Raw genomic sequence first — 14,117 nt, forward strand, 5'->3', positions numbered from 1 at the left:
TTTGTCCAGACCTTCGGCTTTACACGCTGCAATTTTTGAGCACTCGTAAAGTTGAATTTGTGGGGTTTTTTGTGTCTGTGTAGTTTTCCGATGAATTTGACAATGAATTAACAGGTGCGGTCCAACTTTTATGGAATTATGGGTTCTTAATTGTGTATAAATCCGAAGACTCAATGTGATCAAATGCATAGAGTTATGAGCTTAGTTGAGCGGTTTGATATGATGGAGCCTAAATGGGTTTGGATATTACTTGCAGTTTTGGTGATAGAAGGGTGGTATCAAACAGAGGGGTGCTTGGAGCACGAGAGAGTTGCTCTCTTTCAACTAAAATCTTTCTTTGATGATCCTTCCTCTTTGCAGGACTGGGTGGACGTAAAGGGTTCACACTGTTGTCAATGGGATGGGGTTAAATGCAGCACCACAAGTGGACGAGTCATTCAACTTTCTCTTAATGATACAAGGCAATGGAAGAAAGATAGATATGATGTTTATCTCAATGCTTCCCTGTTTTTTCCTTTTAAGGAGTTGAAGAGTCTGTATTTGGTTGGGAATAGAATTGCTGGTTTTGTCGACAATGAAGGTCTGTTGCCTTTCCTATAGCAGTTTGGCCATTGATTAAATTCAATATATGTTCATACAAATTCTAGATTTCATTGCCTTTTTTATTGTTTTGAGTTTTTTCTTGATTCTGTTACAGGTATTGCAAAGTTATCATCTGAATTGAAAAAATTGGAAATCCTCGACTTAAGTGGCAATCAGTTGAATGATAGTATATTATCATCATTAAGTGAGCTTTCGTCTCTTAAATCTCTACTTCTAGCAAGCAACCATTTGACAGGATCAGATCATAGGAATGGTAAAGTTAAATTCATATCCATTTTAGATGACCAGCTTTGATATATTGCTTGATATGTGAGAGAAGTAATGAATGCGAAAGGTTTTTAACTGTTATTAGCAGGTTTTAAATGGCTTTCAAGACTTAGTAATTTGGAAACTCTTGATTTAAGTTGGAACCATTTGAAGAACAATATCCTCTTACATGTGGGTCATCTTTCATCTTTAAAAACTTTGAATTTGGCGGAAAATCAATTGGAAGGATCTGTCAATATCAAAGGTACGCTATATTATCTCATAGTTTCTTTTCTTTTTTCCGGGGCGATTTTAGTTTTTCTTTTTGGGTCTTAATTCTAATTTTTTGGGCTTCAATGTGTAAAGAATTAAGCAGACTGAGGAAGTTGAGGAACTTGGATTTACACTACAATGAAATTGAAACCTTCGGATCCTACTCCTTTGAAGGTATGAATTGATTGATATTCCACAAGTCTTAACACCCATTCATGTTTAGTATATGATCAAATTAATGACTTCAGATAGCGGGAGACAAGTAATGATGAGTCTGGAGGAGCTTGATTTGAGTGGCAATCTTCTGCTCAACAGCAGTTTTGCATTCATCAGCCGCCTATCAAATCTGAAGTCCTTGTCCATTGCAGACAACAAATTACAAGGGTGTATAGATATTAAAGGTATAATCAAACTACCTTCACACTTTTTGTTTCCCTCCTTTTCAAGTTGGATTGACATAAAAAGCAATTGATTGAATTGGATAGAATTGAATAAATTAGCAAAGTTGAAGATGTTGGATCTGAGATACAATCAAATTGAAAGCCTCCGATCCTTCGACGGTACGTATTAATAAGTTCTTGGCAGTATAGATATTATAAATCTTTTGTATATTATAAAGTGATGAAGTTTTCCTAACCTTGTTTATAGATAGCAACAGACTGCTGAAGTTGATGAATTTAGAACAACTTGATCTGAGTGACAATCCCTTGAACAACACCAGATTGGGAGTGCTTAGTGGACTTTCAAATCTGAAATCGTTGAGTTTAGGATCCAGCCAGTTGAAAGGGTCAATAAATATAAAAGGTGGAGTTGCGTTTTAATATCTTTTTATCAAATTTTGGATGTGTTTGCAGAACATCTGAAATTTTATTTGTTCACTGTCGCAGAGTTTGCAAATCTCAAAAAGCTTAAATCTGTAGATCTATATAGAGTTTTCAGTGACGGAACTGTTTCGTTGCTACAAGTGGTTAAAGGTTTCCCGTCAGTTAAGACCTTTTATTTATATAACAATTACTTGAACAAGACTATCTCTACTAAAGGTATGTGAGGGTTGGAATTGGCTACTTTTAATCAAATCCACACCAACATAGTTCTCTTATGTATTTGCCTCATTCTGACCAGAGTTGGAAAATGTATCCACTAATGTACAAGAAATATCCGTCTTCAATTCACATATGAGCCACAACATTCTTGAAAGCATTGGAGCATTGACTTCTCTTAGACAGTTGACATTGTCAAACAGTTGGTTGACCGGCCCCTTACCGTCTAAAGGTTAATTATTTACACTCACGAAATCTTACTCCACCATTTCTACATATCAAGTAGTTTTCATTGATCATGGAGGTTGATTTAAACTTCTAGGAAAAATCATTATTTCTTCAATCAATCTTCATTTCGTTAGCTAAATTTTACATCATATCATATAGATATTTAACAAATTTATTTTATAGGTTGGTGTGACTTGTGGAACCTCGAAGAGCTAGATCTCAGTGGAAATACAATTGAGGGGTCAATTCCTTCTTGTTTCAGTAACTTGATTTCTCTTCGTCTTCTGGATATTTCAAATAATCACATCGAAGTTCCATCTTCATTCATACCATTTGCAAACAACTCACTTCTCAAGTATCTATTGATGGATCAAATCCATTTGGTAAGAGAACCTACATTTCAGATTCGGACCAAAAACTCAGAGTTTCAACTAAAATCCTTGAGTATGTCAAATTGTTCGACAAAGGGACTCTGTAAAGAACTTCCCAACTTCCTCTATGACCAGTATGACTTGAGATATCTTGACCTTTCGGATAACAACTTCGGTGGACAAAGTCCATCTTGGTTGTTGGAGAATAATACAAGGCTACAACAAATTTTCATGGCAGGCAATTCTTTCAAGGGTCCTCTGCAGTTACCAAAACATGCTAATGTGAACATTTTTGAAGTTGATATGTCTGGGAATAAAATGCAAGGCCAAGTTCCGATGAACATATGCTCAACGTTTCCACATTTGAAGTCCTTTTCCTTGTCTAAGAACGGCTTTGAAGGTAATATTCCTTCATGCTTTGGTGGTTTGAAGTCTTTATTATGGTTAGATCTATCACATAATAATTTTTCTGGAGGAATAATGGAAGAGTTAACCAACAGTAACTCACTGGAGACTCTCAGACTTTCAAGTAATAATTTGAGTGGAACAATACCACCTTCAGTATTTAGCTCAACTGAAAGGTTGTATTTGGATGGCAATAACTTCCATGGAGAGATACCAAAAATTGATATCTCAATCAGTTTTCCTTTTCTTAGTGATATGGATCTAAGCAACAACCACTTGTCTGGTAAGCTCCCTAGATGGATCTGGAATGCATCAAGGTTGGAGGCATTAGTTCTTTCCAACAATCTTTTCGACGGTCATATTCCTCTTGAGCTATGCAATTTAAATTCCCTTAGATTTTTGGACCTTTCATGGAACAATTTATCTGGATCTGTGCCATCTTGCATCAGTTCACTAACCATAGAGCATCTCCACCTGAGCAGAAATAGACTAAGTGGTCCCCTGCCACGTGCGCTTCACAGCAGCTCTTCACTGGTGACATTAGATCTAGCCAAAATAACTTTACTGGCAAAATTCCAAATTGGATTGGAACCCTTTCAGCTCTGAGTATCCTCATTTTGAAAGCCAATCACTTTGAGGGTGGAATTCCTACTCAAATATGCCAATTGAACTCATTAAGTATAATAGATCTTTCTCAAAACAAGCTTTTTGGTCTTATTCCTTCTTGTCTAAGTAATTTATCTCTTGAGCCAACAGATAGAAAGTTTTTTCAGACCATAAGAATTATATTTTTTATACCAGATATTAATTTTGAAAAGTTACATTGGTATCCTAATACCTATGTGGAAGAACAAGTAGTGTTTACGACAAAGAAAGGGTTGTACACAAATCCCCGTCCAATTGATGGAGTTGAACTTTGTGGCAGTCTTCAATGTGTCCTACAACAATTTGTCAGGTAGCATTCCACATGAAAAGGCTCAATTTGGGACGTTTGATGAAAGCAGCTACCTGGGAAACCCTTTTCTTTGTGGACCTCCAAAACATGAAAGTTGCACCGAAACTGGTTCGACCGGGATATCCCCAAATGCCTCTGGCAGCGAAGAAGAAAGCGATTGGGTGGACATGGATGCCTTCTATGGGGCTTTCTGGGTTTGTTACGGAATTGTGTTGATGACAATGGGGGCAGTGCTGTACATAAATCCATATTGGCGGAGAGCATGGTTTTATTTAATAGGGCACTGCATCGACACTTGCCACTATTTCATTGTGGATAATGTTTTAGCATTGTCCTTATTCAGAAGAAGCTCGTAGTCTAGTGTTAACTTTTTATCTATGGGGACAATGTTGACAAATGTTTGGCACACAATCAGTGTTTTAAATATTTTTATAACAATTATAAATATATGGCACGTGGTAGTCTTTTATTGTGTCAAGTCATCACTTTAACTATAAAAAAACTATATTTGATGAAAATTATTAAAGAAAAAACCATTATCTTTCAATTGATCTGCTAAATTTATCATTGGTTTCTGTTAAATTATTAAAGCTTCTTAGCTTTAACAATACCAGTGATCCAGAAGGTTAACTATTTAAACCAATGATTAACTAAAAAAACTTAATTTTCTTTTATTATTTGTTATGATGAAATTGTTGAAAAAGCAAGAAAATAACAAAACACCCAAATAAATAAATAAGTTAAATTATTTTAGATATCACTAAATTTTAAGGTTTGTATCATTACACTAAAAATCAATATGATTGTATCATTGAACTTTAGTTTTGACGAATAGCAAAACGATTTAATTATACTTGACCTATAATTATAAATTAGTTAAAAATTTAAAGGTAAATTATTTAAAATATAGGGTAAACTATATTAGTGACCACCTAACAATTTCCCATTTTTATTTTGATCACCATTTTTGAAATTTTATCAATCATGTCATTCAATTATTTAAATGTATTCAATTAAGCTACTTACTGTTAAAAAGATTTAAACGTAAATTATTTAAAATATAGGGTAAACTATACCAGTGATCACCTAACTATTGCCCCTTTTCATTTTGATCACTATTTTTGAAATTTTATCAATCATGTCACTCAACTATTTAAATGTATTCAATTAAGCCACTTGTCGTTAATATTTAACAGAGAAGTTGATGTGGCAGTTAAAATATTTGATATAATTTCACATTTGATCACTGTTACTTATATATTTTATCAATCTGATCCTAATTTTAATAAATTAAAATAAACTTAACCCTCTAATCAATTTGATATAATTATATCAATTTCTTTTAATCAATAAATTATAATTAAAGCAAATGGGTGTTGATACAAGTGGTTGGGATTCAGGATTTCGAGCTTGTAAGGCCAAATTCTGACCACCCCAAAAGCTCTATTTTATGTCATTTATTGCTTAAAGTCTTAATTATATTAAGTACAATGTGAGATTTTGGACTCACTTTTTGGTATTACTTTTTGAAGGTACTATCATGTCTCCAAACTGCTCTTTAGTAGATCCTGATCACTATTGTTCTATTTAGTTTGATTTTGCTCGCTCATCTCGAGATATGCATAAGTATTATTTAGTGACTTTATAATATATTTTTGTTTAGACATATGATTTATGTATTCATAGAGTGGTATTGATTTTTAGGTTCCTGTTCCGTAGGACATAGTACTACTGACTGTGGGAAGCGTAAGGCTTAGCCGGTATGGATTAACTATTATAGTTGTGACCCTTTTACCTATTTGATAATGTTAATATTATATGTTGTTATGTTGTATGATATTATTTGTATGCATGCACATATTATGGCTATGTGTATTTGAGTTATGACTGATTTTTTTATTATTGTTGTATCATTTTAAATCTGAGCATTGATGCATTCCTGATTCTGCTTGGAATTATATCCCTGACCTGATTCTGCATGGGATCCTTTACGGAGGGCAACATCCTCGTCTTGTTTCTTATTTCTGATGAGTTCCTCCTTGGAGGTTAACTTGGGCTCCTCTTGGGAGAGTAACGTCCCTATCCTGATTTCTATTTTCTGTTTTAGGTCCACTTTGGTGGTCTCATGTTCCTTTCAGCAGGTAATGTTTTCTGTTCTGTTCGTCTATGACAAGAAGTAAGGTTCGAAGGAACTTTGTATGATTTTCTGGTAATAGTATATGGTTTTTCTATTAGTTGATTATTTTATTGTTTTTATAACATGCCTGAAATATCTGAATTATTATATGTATTTAATAGACACATTGAGCTTTGTAGCTAACTTTGTTTATGTTTCTATTTTCAGATTATCTAAATGTATAATTGGTTTTGCTATCGGAGGAGTAATCTCGATTTCATACTGTGTGATGTTAAAATTTTGCTTTCAAGCTCTTTAAATTGTGACATGAGTTTGTTCTGATATCGTATTTGGTAAATGTTTTTAAAATGATTTACTAAATAAATTTTCATCCGTACACTATATTTGGTTAGCATGGTTACACTAATTCAATTGTAACTCCTAGACCACGTCCAGGAGTTGGTTACATTGCTACTAATACTTAACAATAAGACGTTGATTTGTATATCCGTTAGATACTAAGTAATTATCGAGCTAAACTGATGTGCTTTGAAACTAATTAATGACTAAATTTATCGAATAATTAATTATATTGATAGATATGAATTTATTGTTAGAAACTTTGATATTTTGAGCATTTTTATCGTTTATGATTTAATTGTATATTCATTTGTATAATATAAATTTAATTTATGTAATGATTATTTTATTGAATTTTTCGAAATATATTTTGTTAATTAAATTATAAGTAGATTGGCAAAAAAAGACCTCAATATTAAGTTTATCTTTATAATGACTATCTCACTTAACCTTTTTTAAAATCATTTTAACAATTTCTGAAAAGAATATTAGAGATGATTTAATAAGGTATTGCAATAAATATTTTAAAATTTATTATATATAGTTCATAATATTTTATCCTATCAACTGATCTATTTTGATATTTTTTTGTAATAATTTTGATTTTTCGTTCGAATTAATGATAATTTATCTTATATCAATAGTATAATCTCTTTTAAGTCATTTTGTTTTCTTCTTATGTACCAGTACAAGCCATTTATTATTTTATAGTCTTTTTTAATGAGATAAAATAAAAATTAAAGCTTGATAACGTGGTAGGGTTTGACCGGTCAAACTTTTCATTTTTAAAATTTAAAAATTAAATTGAAGTCACTGTCTTTCTATCTCTTCAAGAAAGGTTAAAGAAATGAAAGCTCTTACTCTCCCATTCCATTGTTTTGATAATTAACAATTGAAAACTGCATGTGTTTCCATTTCACGTGTGTATATGTGTACATCTATAACTTTGGATATACTGTGGAATTTGTTGTATATTTATTACATTTTTCATGGATTTTTTAACAATAATTATACTATAAAAATATGGTTTAATTATTCATAATGCAGGGAATTAAAAATTAACAACAATAATTATTTTTTTACAAGTAAAATTGAACTATTGTTATAACTATATATTTTATTTTGTATTTTGCTTTGAAAATGCCTTTTGAATTAGATGGTGTCACTAAATTATGACATCAAACAAAAGTAGTGGCTTTAAAAATATATATTAAGGAAATAAAAAAATATTTCAAAAAATATAAAAAGATAATAATGCTTTTATAGTAATATTTATCACAAGTTATAAATAAAAATTATCTGAATTTATAAATATAGCCCTTAGTTTAAGCATGAAAAATGTGTTGTACATACAGGATAGGCTTAGAGAGTAGAACAATAAAGAGTTGTCCCGTTCATTCATGGCTTTGAATAAATAATAAGTAAATCATATGGTAATGAGAAATCAAATTAAAAAAATGTACAAAACTAATAATCAGTTGGTCTAGTAGGATGAGACATCGGATCCCTTAAACAAAAACAAGGTCAGGAGTTTGAACCCTGACATTTGCTAATGAAGCAAATCGGGTTGAGAAAGCCGCCCTCGCCTCTATAATACTCGATTTGGATCGATCGATCAATAGATCGTATACCAATAATTAATTAAAAAAATGTACAAACACTTAACTTGGAACTAGGAATCACGTGATGCCATTAAGACAAAACCCTCCGACCAAGTGACTAAATTAATTTCAAAACATATAGGGAGAAACACACACACACAGCTTAAAGCATTTTGAAATTAATAATAATGGTTCAGCTCAGCTTCAGTCAAAAAATATCATAGCTAAACTACTAGTAGAATGGCAATAATTTTATAAATCTAAACCTTTTATTTTTTATTTTTGTTTTATTTTATTTGGTGTGCTAACATAGAGGAGATCTATGGGGAATGCCTTTCCTTCTACTCATGCTTGAAGCGATATCCTCGTCCGAAACCTTATTACCCGATGATCTCCACAAATATAGCCCACTCCTTTTCTTCCTCACAATCTGATCAGAACTGTACGCCATGCTCATACTCTCCGACCCCGACGACCAACTCATCGGCTCGTCACTGTCGTCGACTATCGTCGAATGCAGCGTCATTTCATCGTCTCCGTTGTCTTGGGGAATCAAGAAGTCAGGGCTGAGCGTTAAAGTGTTGCATCTCCTCAAGAATGGTGACAGGTCTTGGTAATGTTTCAGCAAAAAATCCACCTGAGAATTCAATAGTTTTCGAGCAAACTCATTCTACTGCTTATAAACCCTAATTCAAGTGAATATATAATACAGTGTATAAATATATATATACCTTGCACCCGAGAGAGCAATGGATAAAAGGTTCTTGGAGACCTCTATCACATGAAGTACAGTAGTTTATAGCCCCTTTGAATTGCCGGTTTTGGGGTCTCTTTTTGATGAACACCACCTTAGCGCTGTTTATAGTATATGCCTAATCCAATTAAAGCTCATGATTATCAGTAAACAACTTCATAAACAACTTCATGTATGAACTGAATTTCACAAGAAATCAAAGGGAACAGTGGGGGAAAAGAAGCAGATTTACCTGGACATTAGAGCAGTCGATGAGCTTTTGAAGATCTTCCAATCTAACAACATCATGATAAACGTATCGACGAACCTGAAGCAGCCTGTGGAAACGATGCGAGGGTATGCAATGAGGGCAAATACTAATGCAACAATCCAAACAGTAGACGTTCTTTTCGTTCTTCTTCGCACTCTCGTGGAAACAGCACCCGACGAAGAATTTCTGGGTGTAGAGAGCTTCCAACCATGCAGGCTTCTGAATTCCAAAACAAGAACACACAATTAAGCCATGAAATTCGATAAACCCTAAACCAAATAAGAATTCAAAAGAGACAAACCATGGTGATCATAAACACTTAAAACCAGGCCTCTCCTTGAGCAGTAGTTATCAAAGACAGTGGGGGAGTTGAGAGAAGAGAGAGATAGTGAGATAAGAGAATTTATGGAGGTTCACAAGAAAGGGAAGGGCATAAATCTATTCCTTGGGGAGGTACACAACATTTTTGTCAATAGGTGGAGGAATTATATATACAAATATGTTAAACATAAAAGAAAGATTTTAAGTAAGATACGAGGAGAACGTGGGTGCTGTTTCCATGTCTGCCATTGTAGACCACTCCTTTAAACTATTTGTTTTTTCGTATATCGCCTTGGCTTAAGAGCTCTTATTGCTAAACTAACTAAGTTCTTCTTGAACAAGCTGCATTTAAGTAATTTTTTTTGCCTCACCTCTGTCCTTTTTTTTTCACCTTTGAATTTTCATGATCAATTATCATTTTCTTGGTTGGAAATTTGAATTAAACAACAGATCACAGTTCTAACGTCATTTTAAGTTGGGTTTAGGCCTTTTGGGAACTTGTTTTCAGAATATTAATTAAATATACGGATTTTTTTAGATGTTTATTTAATACTAAAATAATTGTAATTATAGATATTAGTGAAATCTAAATTACGTTTTTATAATCTTTTATATATATATATATATATATATATATATATATATATTGTTTAATATATTTAAATTGATGGTGTAAGTTTAAGTATTTGATTTTAAAGGTTTTCTAATTAATTTAAACGAAAATGACATGTTTGGTTTGAGTCACAATTTATAGGTTACAATTGGGGATGGATAATTGGGTATGAGTTTCGGAGTCGGTTTTTATTTTATTTGATTTTATAAGGTCAATTTCTTTTATAAAAATTGGGTTTGAGTAAGGTTTTAGATTAAAGATATTCGATTCGATTTGAGATAATATGTAATTATCTTTAATATATTTAGAGATAATTACAGTAATAATTCTCTCTATGTTCTTCAATTAAATCTCAATTTTACTGAATAAAAATTATATATATACTTGTATTAGGTCAGATACAGATTTTACTCCCAAAATCAAGTCGATTTCCAATCGGATGAGATTTTCTTTAACTCGAGTCAGTCAAACTTCGAAATGAAAAATATTTTTTTCGAGTCGAGTAGAATAAAAACCCGATCCAACTTATATCTATCCCCAATTATAGTTAAGGCAATCATTGCGGATGATGAATATATGTACAAAGGTAGGGAGAAAAACAGGGACATATAGGGGGAACCTGGTTTTGGGGACTAAAACATGGCAACATTCAATCCAACTAATCCACTAATGAGGATGAGCTAGTGTGGTTTAATTTCCGGCAAACATTTAATCGACAAACAACAACTCATCAAAGCACTAATTCGTTACGACTCTCTGCCTTAATTGGTTTGGGAATTTTACTAATTTTGTGCTAACCGAGACCTTGTTTATTGTGCCTTTAAGCCCCATCACAAACCTAATCTTGGGGTTTGTAAAATTATTTTTCCCAATTCCTCTTATGCCCTTCAGTTTTACTAATTGTAACTTCAAGTTGCATAGGTAGTTTCGGTGATAAAAATATTATTGTTATATGTTGAAGATCTGAGTTCAATTATTATGAATGTCAAGGAGTATGAGTGTTCAATGTCAAAAAGTTGTGAATTATCTTAGAATAGATATTGACTTGTATTTATCATTAATAAAAAAAAATTGTATTAGTCCAGAATTATAATAGCTTATGTCCAAAGCTAAACCATGTAAGGGCCCGTCCTCCAATTTTAGGTTTAATTACAAGTCCTTGTAAATTTTAAAACTAGATAAATTAAAACCCCCGTTAAGTTTATGATAATTTTTGTGATAGTTTAAAGCCCCCCCGTTAAGTTTATGATAGAGGTTAATTAAATAATATAAAATTAATTTAAAATATGTTATTATATTTTTAAGTGGTGGGTGGTATGTTCATATGAATTGTATTACTTAAAAAAATTAATAAACCGAACGTTAAAAAAAAAAAATTCTAGGACTAGATATTAGATTGCCTCACACGGGGACGGGGGCATCGCCAAATGACCAAGGAAAGGTAGAACCTCACATGAAGGGTATCCAAAGGAGCCCCAACTGTAATAAAGCCGAAGGCTATGCTCCGTCTTTAACTTGCAAATTATTCTTGTTTCCATTCCTTTTTCATTTAGGTGGTCAAAGGTAAATATAAAATAAATAAAAATAGTGTTACAAGGAATGAAAATAAAAATTTTATGATGTCAAAATTAAAAAAAATAATATGTATATGTTAATGTAAAATGATATTAATATTATTTATATATTTTTATATGAAAATTTTGTAAAAAAAAATCAAAATATGAAGTGATTTTTTTAGGTCAAAGGTAACAGAGGCATAAGAATAAGAAAGGGAGAGAGAAGGTGTGAACCGCACGAGGAGATCTGTCTGAGACAACATGTGTTGAGTGAGTCATAACCACTTTGTTTGTGTTTCAGAACAAAAATATGGGTTTGAGTTCTCAGCCTTGTTTTTATTATATATATATTGTGACCTTAGTTATGCCTTATGGCCTATTTACCATTGTTAATAAGTCCTAGCTCACGTGCACTGCCTTTTTCCAGGCACCGGATCTCGGTTTATTTATTTATTTCTAGGTTGGTCTCATGTGAGTGTGATTTCAAGTTCTTAATTTGATTAAATATAATGTAATATCTGTTTAAAAATAATTTTTAATTTTTCGACATTAAATGTTCATATTCTTAGTGTTCAAATTCAAGTCCTCAAAGAATACTAATAATTTTTTTTCATAGAATTCACTTGGTTCGTGCTACTTTCTTTTTTGAAAAATTTTGGAAATGGGAATAATATTGTATCTTGCGTTTGTTGGTGGTTATGTAGTTTTATACATTTAAGACTAATTTTTTTTGTAAGATGGAGAGAAAATTGAAGGGAGATAAATTAGAAAGAAGAGAATCTAGTTTTGCTATGTAATAGATAGCATCATGTTTGGGCTTTGGTACTAGTGGTCTTGCAATGATAAGACACTCATCTGGCCATCTTATCACAAGATAATTTGTAGCGTTAACTATATAGTTAATCACTTATATTTATATTTTATCTAATTTTTACTCACTAGTTAAAAAGAATAATATATGGTCATTTTTATTTATATATAATTAAAATATGACCACTTTAGTTTTTATTTAATTAAGATGTAGTCACCACAAGTTAATTAAAAATGGTTCTCCCTTGTTCTCATATGTAATGGGGTAAGGGGGAGGTAAGATAGTAGACTGCCCCCAACACTAGGTTGAGAGAAACTTCCATAGGAGACATCCGAATTATAAAATGCCTTCCATGAGACTCGATCCCACGACCTCAAGGTTAAGAACCTTGTGTTCTACCAACTGAGTTAAATGATCATTAACAATTAACATATTAGGTGACATGATATGTGGTATAATCACAGATTCGGTCCCTGTTATTTATTTATTATCTCAATTTAGTCATACTTTTAATAAATTAAAATAAATTTAATCCTTCAATCAAATGATACCACGTGTCATTGGTGTCACGTATCACCATTCGGTTGGAGGACTAATTTTATTTTAATTGAATATATTTATTTTTCACCAATACTTTGAAAAGTTAGTACTCTAACCGAATGGTGGCACGTGGCACGACACGTGGTACCAGTGGCACGTGGAATCATTCAATTGTAGGATTAAATTTATTTTAATTTATTAAAAGTATGACTAAATTGAGAATATATATAAATAGCAGAGATCAAATGTGTGATTATATCAAAAATTTTAACGAAAATAACTCGTGGTGATTACATCTTAATTAAATAATAACGAAAGTGACTATATATTATGTTTTTTTGAAGTCAATGAGGAAAAGTAGACAAAACACAAACATAAGTGATTAACCATAGGCACGTAAACATGAACAATTAAACGAACGAAATTTCTTTTTCGTGTTCGTTCATTAAGAAATTTAGTTTGTTCGTGTTTGTTCGTGTTCGTTCATTTAAATGATATATGAACACAAATTAACGAATGTAAATGAACACAAACGAACGAATATAAACGAACGTAGATAAAATTATTTGGGTTTATATTTGAAAAAAGTTTTTTTACTTTTCAAATAACTTTAGGATTTATATTTTCTTTAATTGATTTGACTAGTTTTAATATTCCAAACGGGTCTGGAGAACATAAACGAACATAAACGAACAGATTATTGAACGTTTACGTACATAAATGTACGAACAAGCATTTTATTCGTGTTCATTCATTTAATTAAACGAACATAAAATATTATTCATGTTCGTTCGTTTAATAAATAAACGAACATAAACGAACTTCCTACCGAATTATTCACGAACGGTTCGTTAAACATTCGATTCGTTTACAAACCTAATCAACCATGTATTGACCCTAATTTGTACGCAGGTCAAGTTGACCTTTGACATGTTTTGCCAATGGTTGGTTAAAAGTCAGAACATATGTATTATTAGGTATGACTCATTCCATGCCTACGCCCCTAAACTTTTCCTATTTCTAATGAATGCTTAATTCTAATGGCCATACAAACCTCATGCAAAAAATCCTTTG

The 14,117-nt window shown here is 32.0% G+C and overlaps 2 protein-coding genes across 3 annotated transcripts; one reads left to right on the plus strand and one right to left on the minus strand.

Annotated features, from left to right (window-relative positions):
• On the plus strand, positions 1-3,912 carry LOC120161788 (receptor-like protein 56). Of its 2 annotated transcripts, XM_039172001.1 has the most exons (10): positions 2-580; positions 698-856; positions 959-1,114; positions 1,216-1,296; positions 1,371-1,523; positions 1,608-1,682; positions 1,771-1,926; positions 2,010-2,162; positions 2,245-2,394; positions 2,574-3,912. In XM_039172001.1, exons 1-10 carry the CDS (start codon positions 184-186, stop codon positions 3,770-3,772), a joined length of 2,679 nt encoding a protein of 892 aa, XP_039027932.1. In that variant the 5' UTR covers positions 2-183; the 3' UTR covers positions 3,773-3,912. The 2 variants fall into 2 exon arrangements, with proteins under 2 accessions (XP_039027939.1, XP_039027932.1); XM_039172008.1 differs by lacking the exon at positions 698-856 and having other exon boundaries at positions 1-580.
• A 4,581-nt stretch (positions 3,913-8,493) lies between these two features.
• On the minus strand, positions 8,494-9,587 carry LOC120161333. The gene is made up of 4 exons (XM_039171611.1): positions 9,504-9,587; positions 9,185-9,421; positions 8,930-9,070; positions 8,494-8,835 (listed from the first exon to the last, which is right to left on the minus strand). Exons 1-4 carry the CDS (start codon positions 9,513-9,515, stop codon positions 8,503-8,505), a joined length of 723 nt encoding a protein of 240 aa, XP_039027542.1. The 5' UTR covers positions 9,516-9,587; the 3' UTR covers positions 8,494-8,502.
• Positions 9,588-14,117: the final 4,530 nt, after the last annotated feature.

The sequence above is a fragment of the Hibiscus syriacus genome, unplaced genomic scaffold, assembly GCF_006381635.1.
Source record: "Hibiscus syriacus cultivar Baekdansim isolate YM2019G1 unplaced genomic scaffold, ASM638163v2 tig00002880_pilon, whole genome shotgun sequence".
NCBI lineage: Eukaryota > Viridiplantae > Streptophyta > Magnoliopsida > Malvales > Malvaceae > Hibiscus > Hibiscus syriacus.

Excerpts from the sequence above, each read along its gene's own strand:
- LOC120161788 (XM_039172001.1), top strand. The coding sequence starts at position 184 with ATGCATAGAGTTATGAGCTTAGTTGAGCGGTTTGATATGATGGAGCCT. Across the intron at positions 1,927-2,009 it reads AGGGTCAATAAATATAAAAG|AGTTTGCAAATCTCAAAAAG; the intron begins GTGGAGTTGCGT and ends TCACTGTCGCAG. Across the intron at positions 2,163-2,244 it reads CAAGACTATCTCTACTAAAG|AGTTGGAAAATGTATCCACT; the intron begins GTATGTGAGGGT and ends CATTCTGACCAG.
- LOC120161333 (XM_039171611.1), bottom strand. Across the intron at positions 9,071-9,184 it reads TCGACTGCTCTAATGTCCAG|GCATATACTATAAACAGCGC; the intron begins GTAAATCTGCTT and ends TAATTGGATTAG. Across the intron at positions 8,836-8,929 it reads ATTGCTCTCTCGGGTGCAAG|GTGGATTTTTTGCTGAAACA; the intron begins GTATATATATAT and ends TTGAATTCTCAG.